We start from the raw sequence: 13108 nt of genomic DNA on the forward strand, positions 1-13108 counted from the left end.
ACAGATATGGAGGAGGATGGGGTATGTATGCATATATGCGTATGCGTATGTATGTATGTATGCATATATGCCTGTATACAAATGGAAAATTCAATGCACAACTTCTTTTTTTTTTCTTTTCTTCTTTTGCATTCATAACTAGATAAGATACATGCACAACTCACAGCACACAGAACACAGAACACAGCATACAACATACAACGCACACCAAACACCAAACACATGTACACATTATACATTATACATATACTATAAAGACTTGTCAATAAACACAATAAGCCATGATAGTGAAGAACTAATTAATTAATCAGTGCAATAAATAAATAAGCAAAGAAAGAAAGAAAGAAATAAAGGAAGATATGCACAGTATTATGTACATATATACAGATATATTTATACAATAAATATATTGATTTAAATAAATAAATCAATCAAGGGTTTAGCTTGAATTATGATTGTATGCAATGAGTGCAGTACAGGACAATGAAGTTACAGGGTAGTGAAGTGAAGTGCAATGTATAGTATATATATATATGGGTGTGTGTGTGCATTGTTTTTCTTTTATCTTGGCTTCTTTACTAAGGATCCTTCACCAAATGAGGTCCGTTTGAACGATACTTGCTTTGATCCTTGAGATAACCTTGAGTTTCTGGTTGCAGATGTTGATGGAGTTGGTTTTTTACGATTTTGGGATCGAGAAGGTTCAATATCTATAAGAAAAAATACCAAAAGAAGACGGACCATTTCGTTTTAGATATACACCATTCAATTCCATATGTTTCTTTATCAGTTACACGATAGCTTGTCCATCTTCAAGATATTGTTCATACCAGTCTTTTCTATTGGTCGTTTTTTTGTTGGACTAGATGTCTCTCGAGACTTGGCTTGGTCTTCCTTTATTATTTGAGCAAGAAAAAAAAACACACACACACATAGTTAACAGAATGATAAATGGTTTGTAAGTTCATTTGATAACATTTATATATTGCCTCAACATTACAAGTACTTACTGCCTCTTTTCCGTGCCAGTCTGGATCTTCTAAAAGACGCTTTGTGTGCTCTGTTTGGGACAATACAGCAATCCATCTGTCAAGCAATTGCTCTGATTCATTTACTGTTTCTGCCAGTTCCTAGAGAAAATTTGTACATTAATTATATATAATTATATGGTTATCACATATAAATATATAGCTATTTTTGTCAAGAAATAAACCTAGTAGCTTTTAATATATTTATTTATTCTTACCTTGATGTGTGTACTGCTTTTTCCAAAGTTTTCAATCACTTGTCCCATCACACGATTGATACCTTTGATTGCTTCATATTCGTGCCTCCGTTGTGTATTGATATGAGGTGGGTTTGAAGGATCTTCAACTGGAGGTTGGGTATGGTCCATTGTGCGGTAGAGTAAAGTCGCACGTCGATCTGACGGAAGTAAATTGTTCTTTCTTAGAGCATGGTTAGATGAATCCTCTCGAGATTTAGCATTAGATTCGTCTTGATTCATGTTGTATTAAATAGTGGATTCGTATGATGAAATTTGGGCATAATCAATTTTTCAATTTTTTGTGCACACACACATAGATACACGCATATCTCTCTCTCTCTAGAGAGAAAGAGGTACTAAGCCTCAGATTCTATTGGCTATATATATATCCAGAGCCAGCTCTTTCCGATCCCCCAAACAGATTATTCTTGTCCTATACGAATTTGAGTGAGTGCTATCATCAACCTTATATTACCATTACCATTATTATTATCATTATCATTATCATTATTCTAATAGAAGTAGTATTGATATACCTATAATACCAAAGAGTACAATGAGTATCCAAATGTAGAATATCAAATATAAACAGAGACATAAATGTATATTAATTGATATTAATTGATATTTACTAAATAGACGATTTTGGGTTGTTTAGCCTCATATTTCGATTTCTTTTATACATATATATATATATATATATATGTATCTATGCATATTTATATAAATTTATATATACATATATACGAAGAATTATAACCGATTGCACAATCATTAACCTTGGTTATTTTAATATGTATATTAGGATTTCCCTTTTTTGTGTGTACAAAGAAGTGTCTCTGTGCCTCTCCTTCTCTATATATACTTTTATGTCTGTGTATGAATAATACTTGCTACATAGTATTCTGTATAAAGATGGTCATATTTATTTATTAGTTTCATTTATTCATTTCATTCATTCTTTGTTGGCGTAGATTAAATATGTCTTTTTCTCTCATTTTTGTTTTGTTTTGTTTTGTTTTGTTATTTTTTTGTGAATCCATTACAGGGTTGAACAAAGCTTCGGTTCTGAGCCGCCGTGGTTGGACGGATGAGGACCAAATAGAAATAAGTGATTATACAGTGCAGGAGTCTGCAAAACTAAAAGTAAAAGTAAAAGTGAAATGAAATGAAATGAAAATAAAACTGGTGATCGCCACTTGTAACATCTTATGGATACTTTGTTCTACCAAGGCCAATAAAATAAATATAAAATGGTCAAGTTGAGATATTAATACTGTATTACTAATGTCTTTGCCAAAATGAACAAGATTCTTTTGATTTTTGGTTCATAAATTCTCTCTGGCTTTTGTACATTAATTATAAGAGGAAAAAAGCTTCTTTAAACTAATTAACCCAAATGGAAATATTAGTGACAATCGATCAATTGAGGAGAGTAATAAAAAAAATCCCATTCTCTTTCTCACACACATAATACGTACAGTACATGATTATCCAACAATTCGATTTTTGGTTGAATTTTGCTTAATAAATAAATGAATAAATAAATAAATAAATAAATAAATTTCCATATAATTCTATTAAGCAGAATAATAATAGTAATAGTATTAGTATTAGTAGTATTATATGTGCTTCACAATACAGATCAGAAATATATACATCTGTACTCACAAATATTCCCTTTTTCTCTATGCTTTCTCTTTCGCTCTCTCACTGCTTGGCTTAAGATTAACGGGATTCAAATCACACATCAACTCCGCCATTACAGCACTGATGTAAATGATCATTTATACAGAATTATTATAAAAAGACCGTTGCCTTCAAAAAACGACTTAACAGAAAAAATAAAAAAAAAACTCCCTTTTTATCCCTCATCATTTCCTCTCTCTCTCTCCTCTCTCTCTCTCTCTTTCTATCTATCTAGCTCTCTTTGTTCAATAGCTTCTTTATACTCATCGCCTTCCTAGATTATTGATTTTAGTCTTTTATTGATTTCTTTTTAATTTTTCATTCTTCTTCTTGTTAACTTTTCTTCTTACCTTACACGCGATCCCACGCGAAATTGAATCCTTTTGAAGATGTCTGATTCAGAAGATGATAAACCTCTTTACAAGAGAGTTGCCCCAAAAGCCCCAACTCGTACGTATTATCTTATATTTCTTATAAAATTATATACATAGATACCTATATACGTATATATATATATATAATTTCCAACCAACCAACAGACACACACACACACATATATATATATATAAATATATAATCATAATCCTAATTAAAATTATAATTAATATATATTAATAATTTATATTTACATTTGTATTTTGCATTTGTGTTTTGTAATATATAAATATAAAATATTATTCAATTCTGTAGCAATTCAAACACCAGTAAAGATCGAAACACATGATCAAGCCTTTCCACAAAAACCTACCAATTCTTCAGCTGATGGTTCAAAGGTTGCAAATGTCAAGCGATCAAATGATCGCCCTGTAAAGCGCAACGTAAAACAAGAAGCCGACCAAGATAACACCCCATTGGTACGTTATTCTCCTGGTGATTTATAAACACATAAATACATACGTACATACATACATACATACATACATACATACATACATACATATACATGTATGTGTGTATGTAATTCAAGCGGCTGGCCATATTTACTTAAAGCAAGGAGCACATTTTAATATTTTGAATGGAATATTAATAACAACAACGATATTATTCGATCTTAGGCAAAGAAGCGTAAACAATCAAACGGAACTACTGTCAAGAAAGAGGTACATAACTCTTTATTTTTTCTTTATTTGTATTTTCTTTTTTCTCATGATTTCAATTTAATTTTTTATAGTCTAAACCAGTCAAGAAAGAAACCTTGGCTGATACCACCTCGGCTGCTGCTTCTCTCAAGCGTTCTGTGTCTTCTACTACTTCCCAAAAAGCTACTACTGCCAAAAAAGCCAAGACTGCCGAGCCAGCCGTAAAGGAAACAAAGAAATCCAAAAAAGCCAAAGAAGAGGAGGAAGAGGAGGTCTACAGATGGTGGGAAGAAGATTCCCAAAAGGCCGAAGATGGTGATGATAGTATCAAATGGACTACCTTGGAACACAATGGCGTTTTGTTCCCACCAGAGTATGTCCCTCACGGCGTCAAGATGAAGTACGACGGAAAGCCAATCACACTCACTCCTGAAGCCGAGGAAGTTGCCAGTTTTTTCGCTGCTCTTCTGGAAACAGATCACGCCAAAAACCCTACGTTTCAAAAGAACTTTTTCAGAGATTGGCAGGAAGTTTTGAAACAGGATCCAAGGGTAAGAAATAGTGTCTATATATACAGGTGTATATACTTGCGCTTGTTGTTGTGCATATTTATATATTTGTGTGCTATAAAACCTCGAACAAAAAAGTCGTTCACCCCACCCACTTACTTACACACTCACTCTCTTTTCCCTTTATATAAAAGAACCCTGAGATCAAAGAATTCGACAAGTGTGACTTTAGACCCATCTGGGAAAAGTTTGAATTGGACAAGGAAAAGAAGAAGCAGGCAACAAAGGAAGAGAAGCAGGTGTGGCTCATATTTTATTTTAATTCTTCCATTTTCTGTTGGTTTTGCTGTTACTAACATGACATTATTTTAGAAAGCAAAAGAGGAGAGAATGAAGACCGAAGAGCCATTTTTGTATGCATATGTCGATGGAAGAAAAGAAAAGGTCGGAAACTTTAGAATCGAACCTCCAAGTCTCTTCCGTGGTCGTGGTGATCATCCCAAGACTGGCACATTAAAGGTATAATAGACAAATATTAATGTTAAATATTAAATATTAATTATAGTAGTAAAATCAGTTAGTTAGTTAGTTAGTTAGTTAGTTAGTTAGTTAGTAGTAATTTTTTCGGTACTCTATCTATTATTTTATATGTTCCTGTGTGTGTGTGTGTGTGTGTGCATGTATATGTGCTTGTCTGTATGCCCGCGCGCGTGCATGCGTACTTGTATGCATATCTGTGTGTATGTCTGTGTGTTTCTGATGTGTCTGTGTTTGTGTCTGTGTATTAAATTATGATAGAAACGCGTTACTCCCGAACAAGTCACTATAAACATCGGTCACACTGCCAAGGTTCCTGAACCTCCAGCAGGTCACAAATGGGCTTTAGTTGCCCACGATCAAACAGCCACTTGGCTCGCAACATGGAAAGAGAATGTCAATGGCTCTTTCAAGTATGTCTTTTTGGCAGCTTCCTCGGCATGGAAAGGACAGAGTGATATGCAAAAGTTTGAAAAGGCTAGAGAATTAAAGGTAAACCAAAAAAAATACACGTATAATATATATATACAAGCAAACATTTACACAATATACTAAATACAAAAGCAATTCTTTCATATATATTTATACACATTCTTGTAGAAATATGTCAAGAAGATTAGAGAAAATTACACTGCTGAGTTAAGAGATAAGCTTAGTGAAACCAGACAACGTGCCACTGCCATGTATCTCATCGACAGATTTGCTCTGAGAGCCGGTAACGAAAAGGGTGATGACGAGGCTGACACTGTTGGCTGCTGCTCTTTACGTTATGAGCATGTTGATCTTATTCCACCAAACACCCTCAAGTTCGATTTCCTTGGTAAGGATTCGATCCGTTACGAGAACTCTGTCGATGTGGATATTCAGGTGTTCAAGAACATTAAGATTTTCAAGAAACAAGTCGGTCCTGGCCACATGATTTTCGACCGCTTGACGGTAAATTATTGAGATATATATACACATACAAAAAGAGATAAAGTGGAAGAGATAGAGAGAGTATATCAGACACTTATTATTATTTTGTTATTGGAATTTAGACTGTCGGTTTGAATAAGTATCTCAACAGCTGCATGAAAGGCTTGTCTGCAAAGGTCTTCCGTACATACAATGCATCACACACTTTTCAGCAACAGTTGGATAAGTTGACTGTGCCAACCGACCCTATTTCCGACAAGATGCTTTCTTACAACCGTGCCAACAGAGAAGTTGCTGTTCTGTGTAACCATCAACGTACAGTTTCCAAATCTCACGCACAACAGATCGAAAAAATCAAGGACAAGGCAAGTAATTTTAGGATTTTTTTTTCATGAACCCAATTAAGTTGATCGTCAAACTAACAAATGTCATTTTTTTCTTGGTGTATTGTATGTAGATCCGGGCACTTAAATATCAAAATATGAAGCTCAAAAGACAGATTCTTACTTTGGAGCCTGCTTTGAAAAAGAAGAAGCCAGAACTCTCTGCAGAGGATCCTGATCTGACCGAAGAATGGATGATTGAATACGAGGCTAACCTTGTGGAAAAGGAGCGGGAAAAGATCAAGCAGAAGTTTGAGAAACAAAACGAAAAATTAAAGGCAGATGGTGAAAAGCCTCTGCCGGAATCCGAGTTAAAAGAAAGACTCAAGGCAGCAAATGAAATGGAAGCACGTCTCAAGAAAGAACGCAAGACCGGAAAGGTGGCTTGCAAGCCAACCATGAATGTAGAAAAGCTAAAGGCTGCTATTGAGAAAACGGACGCCAAGATTAAGATGACCATTGTTCAAGAAACAGACAAGGTAAATAAGTATAAAAATATTTATATGTGTATTTTCTCTTTATTTCTTTAATGTTAATGATATATATATATAAAAAAGGAGGAAAACAAGGAAATTGCATTGAGCACGTCCAAGATGAACTACATTGACCCTAGAATCAGCGTTGCATGGTGCAAAAAATATAACGTACCACTGGAAAAAGTGTTCAGCAAGACACTTATTGAGAAGTTTAGATGGGCTCAGAATATTGATGATTCATGGGTAAGTTATTTCTTTATTATTTCTATACTGTAACCTTAATTTTAATTTCTCACTTTACGTATCTTGTCGGTTTTTTTTTATATTAGAAATTCTAAATCCTTTAATTCAGCAAGAAGAGAGAACGAACCAAAAGAAATGAAAAAGAAAAAGTGAGAGAAAAAAAAAGAGGGGCAATGAAAGACAAAAGACCCAAGAAATTTTTGCTGTAAAAGAAAACAAAAGAACCAAAAAAAAAAGAAAAAACCTTTTGGATTTAACAAGCATTTATCATACGATTATAAAGGTTGGATTATTAACAAGAAAAAGAAAAACAGGCATATAATTCACATTTAATCCTCTGGAAAAAATTACATGAGAATTGTTATAAAGAAATTATTACAAATCAACAGATTTACAATGAATGAATGTGTGCAAGGGAATTATAGGAGGAGTGAGTGAGAAAATGTGCTTGTGAACGAATAAATGAATGTAGGATTTGGTGTATATTATACATGGTGTATTTTTATATATTTTTTTAAAAATATATATATACAGACGAAAAGAAGAAGATTTTTGCATGGTGTCGAATTTGTAAACTTTATCCAAAGCACATGTGGGCTATGGAATAAAACGATCAAATAAGATTTTTAAATATGAAGTAAAGAAGAGGGAAGGAAAGAACTAAAAGAAAGAAGAGGGTTTACATTGGGCATAGAGGCCAGGGATGTTGATGTGTACTATTATTATTATTACTCTTGTCCTCGTTTTGATTTGGCAATTGAGTGGAAGATGTTTTTATAGGTGTAGATGTCGATGTAGAGAAGCCTTGTTGCATTTCTCCTGGTAAAAAGTAGGCGGCCCAGTCGTCGAACTCAATACTACTTGGCACAGACCAGAACGGATTATCTGGTCGGTTACGGAAGAATGTGTTTTCTAAATTATTGGCGGATGAAACGATTGGAGCTTGGAATAAATGAGGTTGCTGCATAGAATACATAGAGCCAAAGTCTGCTGCATTGTTAGAATTTGGCAATCGTTGTTGCTGTTGTTGTTGTTGTTGTTGTTGTTGTTGTTGTTGTTGTTGTTGTGGTTGATTTTGGTTTTGGTTTTCATCCACGCTTAGTTGTTGTTGGACTTGTGGTGTTTGATTAGTCGTGGAGTACGTATTTGAATCTTGTTGCCATGGCGTCTGGAATCCATCCATTCCAGTGCTGTCTAATCCAAACATAAATTTATCGGAAAAGCTGGGTGCCATAACCAAGCCGTTCCCTAGGTTGTTTTCAGATCGATGTTGCTGTTGTTGCTGTAACTGCTGTTGTTGCTGTTGCTGTAACTGCTGCTGATGTTGTTGCTGCAATTGTTGTTGTTGTTGCTGCAATTGTTGCTGATGCTGTTGTTGTAATTGTTGTTGGTGTTGGTGTTGCTGCTGCTGCAATTGCTGTTGCTGTAATTGTTGCTGTGGTTGGAGCTGGGACTGTTCTTGTCGGTTGACTGAAAGGCTTTCAAGTGGAGTGAACAACTGTCCTGGCAATAACCCAAATTGTCGTAGTATGTGAGGATCAGTGTCTAAAACATTATTTGCAGAAGGACCTTCTGCTGCCATCGACACAGCTAAGTTCAATAAAAAAAATACAAATAGACATTACGTTGATTAATCAAAATTGACACAAATTGAATTGAATTAAATGTAAATCTACAAAAATATGTGCCTGTTGTTTTACCTTGAGTATTATTTTTTTGCAGTGTAGGATAAAGTCCATTTATCCAATCGCCATAAACAGCTGATGAACCTGACCCTGCACTACTGGGTCTTTCTACAGATGTTTCCATTGGGGATACTGAAACACTGATCTGACCATGAGGCGAATCTCCTAAAACCAGTTTGGTTAAAATATTTCCGTAACCCGTCTCCTCATTAAAAGAAGAAGAATAGGTCCTAATTTTTATCCTATATTTCTCTCTATCCAGGTGCATGTTTTTTTTTTGTACGCACGCACGCACGCACGAGCACATACATTAAATTATATAGGAATTTCATGTAATTTCATAAATCGGTTATATTTCACATATTCATATATTTTACCTGTGCTATAGTCATTTTGACTCTCTGAGCTACCACGTAGCATATGTTTTCGTTTTTGATTTCTTTTCCTATATGTGATACGTGTCTTTTTAGGCATATTTCCATCTTGTGCCGCTCTCTCTTCTTGGTCCGATAGATCATGGTCGTTAAATGGAATTTTATGAAAATCCATCAGTTGTTTCAGGATATTGTAGAGACGTTCGGCCGAAGATGTCATCTTTGATAATCGCTTGATTACCAGGACAGCTCTTACCAGATTTGCCCTTGCAACCTCTGATACAATACTGTCCGGATTGGCTGCATTGTATATGTGAATCACAGCAGCTGTAAAAACTGGATAGATAGCAAAGTTCCAAGACACCAAAAGGAAATCTCGATAGTGCATCTTTTTGGCAATGTCAGCACAGCGAGTCGCAGCACTTGTACAAATACTGAGTGAAGACAGTGAGGACCTAGTCTTTTGCTCTCCATCTTTTTCAATAAATGGCCGATGAAGTAATATAAGTAGAGTACAATATGAAAGGTATATTAAGCCTATATACACAATGTTAGTCTACATTATAACTTTTATTTTTTAATTAATGGGATGATCTATTTGAACCGTTTAGTTACCTGACATGGATAGCAGAGGTGTCTGTCCTCTGCTGTCAAGACGGTGTACATTAACATTTGATATCTGAAGGGCAGGAGGAAGGGCAGATTTCCACTCGGACAGCACACCGTCAAGGTATGAGATAATAGAATCACTTCCGTGTAATGCACTGTGTTTCTTGGCTTTAGGCGTGTACAGACCTTGAAGGACTTTTCCGAGTATCTCTGACAGTTTGACTAGCTGTACAAAGGGTTGGTAGATCGGTATCTTTTCTCCTTTGATTTTGCGCGCTGCGCCTGTGTCCAGAGAAGGGAATCTTGGACCATCTTCATCACCTGTTTCAGATTTGTCAGGTGTGTCCATGACTTCATCCCACGATGCGGCCTCACAAGGATACTCTTCGTCACAATCCTTTTTAAATTGGAAACAATTGCAAATTGTTATTGTTTTTAAGAATAAAATAAAAGTCAAAATAGCAGCAGTAAATAATAATAATAATAGTAGTAGTAGCATTAGTAGTGGTAGTAGTAGGCATACTACGGTATGCGCTTTTAGCTTTTAGCTTTTAGCTTTTCTTACCTCGTCAAATATAGTTTGAGGCCTTCCAGTACTAGCCGATGACCACTTGTCCATAATATAGACTGCCCACCATACTCGTTTTCTAGTTTCCTTTTCACTTTCAGGGATGTCCCATTTTTCACTTGACCGATGAAGACCAAGATCTTGAGCCTAAAGATACGTTTAATTTTACGTCGGCCTTGAATTGACTGGATAAAAATGTGTTACCATACGAATAGCCTTTTGATGTAGAAGGTACACAATATATATATATATATATATGTTAGAGGAAATCACAGAATAAAAAGAACAAATTAGCATGTGATACAGTTGTATTGGTCTTTAAGCGTATCCTTTTGACTTTTTTCTTCTTCCTTTTTGTCTTACCGCCGAATTTAATAGCCACCCACTCGTCATTTTTTCATCCACACTTGCACGATGATTATGACCAACAACTATTGCCTGAATTGTAGATATACATGGATTGTATCTTCCTTTGACGTACACAATCAGGTTCTCGAATAATTTCTCGGACCAGCCTTCTGGAATGGGTTTGTCGTCGCCGTATTCTGGAGGAGCTTTGTCACCAAACAGTTTACACATCTCAATATATCGTACGGCCGAACCATAGATAGCATTTAGAAGCGGCGCTGAAGGGTAACCACCTACATTTCCTCTGTACTGCTTCAAGAAGAGCTTTTTGTTAATCACTGGAAGCCCAGGGTGTATATAAAGGAAATATCTACACCAAAACAAAGAAAATCGAATACGTATGTGTGTTTAAGAAAGGATTAAATATATTAAAACAAAATACAAAAAGTTTTTCATTGTTGAAAGAAAGAATGTATATATGGATATAAAATAAAAATAAAAATGATAAAGACTTACATCTTCATGAGTCTATCACTCATTTGCTTATCTAACCCTGATACCCTGAAGATCCAATCGTTCATTCCTTTGATTGTTTCGCCCGGTCCCAGCATTCCAAGTTCTCTCAAGATATTTTCACTCAAATGACCATTGCTCTGATCTTCACATTCATAGAATACTAAACTTTGGCCGAATTTACGAATCTGCATCCCAAATTGATTCGAAAATCGAGGGTCTTCAAAATTTATCTTATGGGCCAAGAACGGTAAAGGGCTCATGTCACCAACGAAACGTGTCCGTGCTTCATTGCTAATTGAGGACAGGCCAACAGCAAGTGGCTTCTCGTCATCTTTTGTATCCACGGCAGCCCGTTTCCCCCCATTGTTCTGACCAGTGGCGGGTGACTGTGTAACTGTGGCACTTTTGAAAGAATCTTGGGTTGCCACAATTTTGTCTAAATTTTCTGCCTGCTTCGCAACCTTCTTTTTCGGTTGCCCGTCTTCAGAACCCTCGTTGTCGGACAAACCGCCGAGAATTCGCTCCATTCTCTTTAAGCGATTCTCAAGAATATCAATGTACCTAATTGTCGATATTTTCGCATGTGTGTGTATGTGTGATAAATAAAGAGAAGACAAAAGAAGACAAAAGAAGAGCAGATTAATTAATTAAATAAAATAAGATAAATAATAAAAAGGAAATTCAGAAAAATCAGAAAAAGGAAAAAAAGACTTTTCAAAAGTACAATTTTGGAAATCACATAGTCTTAAATTGACTCTATTAGGAAATACAATTTACCCTTTTGGTGGTCCTCGACGTTTTGCCCTTTTTGTGCGTATGAAATTAGATTTTTATATTTGTATATAACATTTTTTTTAAAAAAAAAAGAAACGTTGCATTTGTAAGTAATTGCTGTCTTTGTTACTATAATTCCAAATGCATCCAAAAAGGAAAGACCAAGATATATATGTATATTGATGTGTCGAAATCGTTACCTGTCGTTGTAAGTACATTCTACGCATGACTGAGTACAGTTTCTGCAGGGTCCACTATTATTATCAGTTGTACATTTGATTTTCTTTCGACGACAAGCATCACTGTAAAAGAAAATGAAAATGAAAGATAAGATATGGCAATTATCATTTGTTTATTAAATAATTAAAGACTAACCATGCTCTACTGATCCGTATACGTTTGGATTCAACAGACTCATTTGATCCTCTATAATTTTGTCCAGTTCCTGGTGCTATGGGTTGTATAGGTCGTGCATAACCCGAGGGGTGATAAGGTTGCTGAAAATATGGTTGTTGTTGAGGTTGGTGTTGAGGTTGGTGTTGAGGTTGAGGTTGAAGTTGAAGTTGCGGTTGAAGTTGTGGTTGAGACTTTGGTTGTAATAGACCATACTCTCGTGGAACTTCCATCTTAAAGTACTTGTCTGTCCTTGCGTATTGCTCTTGTACAGTCGCTTGCGGTGTCAGCTGTGATGCCTGTTGGGCTGGTTGGGTTGGTTGTGATGGTTGGGTTTGTTGAGCTGGTTGGGCTGGTTGTGGTGTATGTTGAATTGTTTGTGGCAAGTGTCGTGTCCAGCGCGTTGGCGTCGACATGAGGAGAAGAGGCGAACGGACAACTTGACAATGAATGCGAAAGAAAGATGAATTCGCAGCTCAGATCTATAAAACAGTAATCTACTTGCCAAAATGTTACAGACAAAAAATAAAAATATAAAAATAAAAATCAGTCGAGCACAGGCAAAAACTGCCTTGTCTATTCCTTTCCCTCCGGCATCGGGGACATATTTTTCCAGCCAATGATTTTTCTTATCCACGTGTCTTCATCGCCAAGCAAAGAATTTGAGAGCCTGATTATTGTGTTTGACAGTCGGCTTGGTTTTTCAAGTAAAAAAGAAAAAAGAAAAGAAAAGAAATGAGAAA

At 35.6% G+C, this 13108-nt stretch overlaps 3 protein-coding genes across 3 annotated transcripts; 1 reads left to right on the plus strand and 2 right to left on the minus strand.

Annotated features, from left to right (window-relative positions):
• Positions 1 to 561: 561 nt before the first annotated feature.
• PHYBLDRAFT_72069 (hypothetical protein) lies at positions 562 to 1507 on the minus strand (the record flags this gene model as incomplete). Its single annotated transcript, XM_018442590.1, has 4 exons — positions 562 to 710; positions 795 to 894; positions 1011 to 1130; positions 1247 to 1507. 4 exons carry the CDS (start codon positions 1505 to 1507, stop codon positions 562 to 564), a joined length of 630 nt encoding a protein of 209 aa, XP_018289520.1.
• Positions 1508 to 3162: 1655 nt separating this feature from the next.
• On the plus strand, positions 3163 to 7364 carry PHYBLDRAFT_182020 (hypothetical protein). Its single transcript, XM_018438549.1, has 12 exons — positions 3163 to 3406; positions 3647 to 3810; positions 4012 to 4056; positions 4128 to 4586; positions 4739 to 4843; positions 4917 to 5063; positions 5343 to 5573; positions 5682 to 6017; positions 6119 to 6316; positions 6454 to 6858; positions 6937 to 7098; positions 7185 to 7364. The coding sequence occupies exons 1-12, from the start codon at positions 3346 to 3348 to the stop codon at positions 7191 to 7193; spliced, it is 2322 nt and encodes a 773-aa protein (XP_018289521.1). The 5' UTR covers positions 3163 to 3345; the 3' UTR covers positions 7194 to 7364.
• A 413-nt stretch (positions 7365 to 7777) lies between these two features.
• Positions 7778 to 12781, minus strand: PHYBLDRAFT_170154 (Zn(2)-C6 fungal-specific transcription factor; the record flags this gene model as incomplete). Its single annotated transcript, XM_018436265.1, has 13 exons — positions 7778 to 8059; positions 8195 to 8386; positions 8570 to 8688; positions 8799 to 8948; positions 9161 to 9694; positions 9773 to 10163; positions 10332 to 10481; positions 10539 to 10550; positions 10698 to 11052; positions 11199 to 11759; positions 11976 to 12002; positions 12173 to 12274; positions 12348 to 12781. The coding sequence occupies 13 exons, from the start codon at positions 12779 to 12781 to the stop codon at positions 7778 to 7780; spliced, it is 3309 nt and encodes a 1102-aa protein (XP_018289522.1).
• Positions 12782 to 13108: the final 327 nt, after the last annotated feature.

This window comes from Phycomyces blakesleeanus (genome assembly GCF_001638985.1).
Source record: "Phycomyces blakesleeanus NRRL 1555(-) unplaced genomic scaffold PHYBLscaffold_15, whole genome shotgun sequence".
NCBI classification, from domain to species: Eukaryota; Fungi; Mucoromycota; class Mucoromycetes; order Mucorales; family Phycomycetaceae; genus Phycomyces; species Phycomyces blakesleeanus.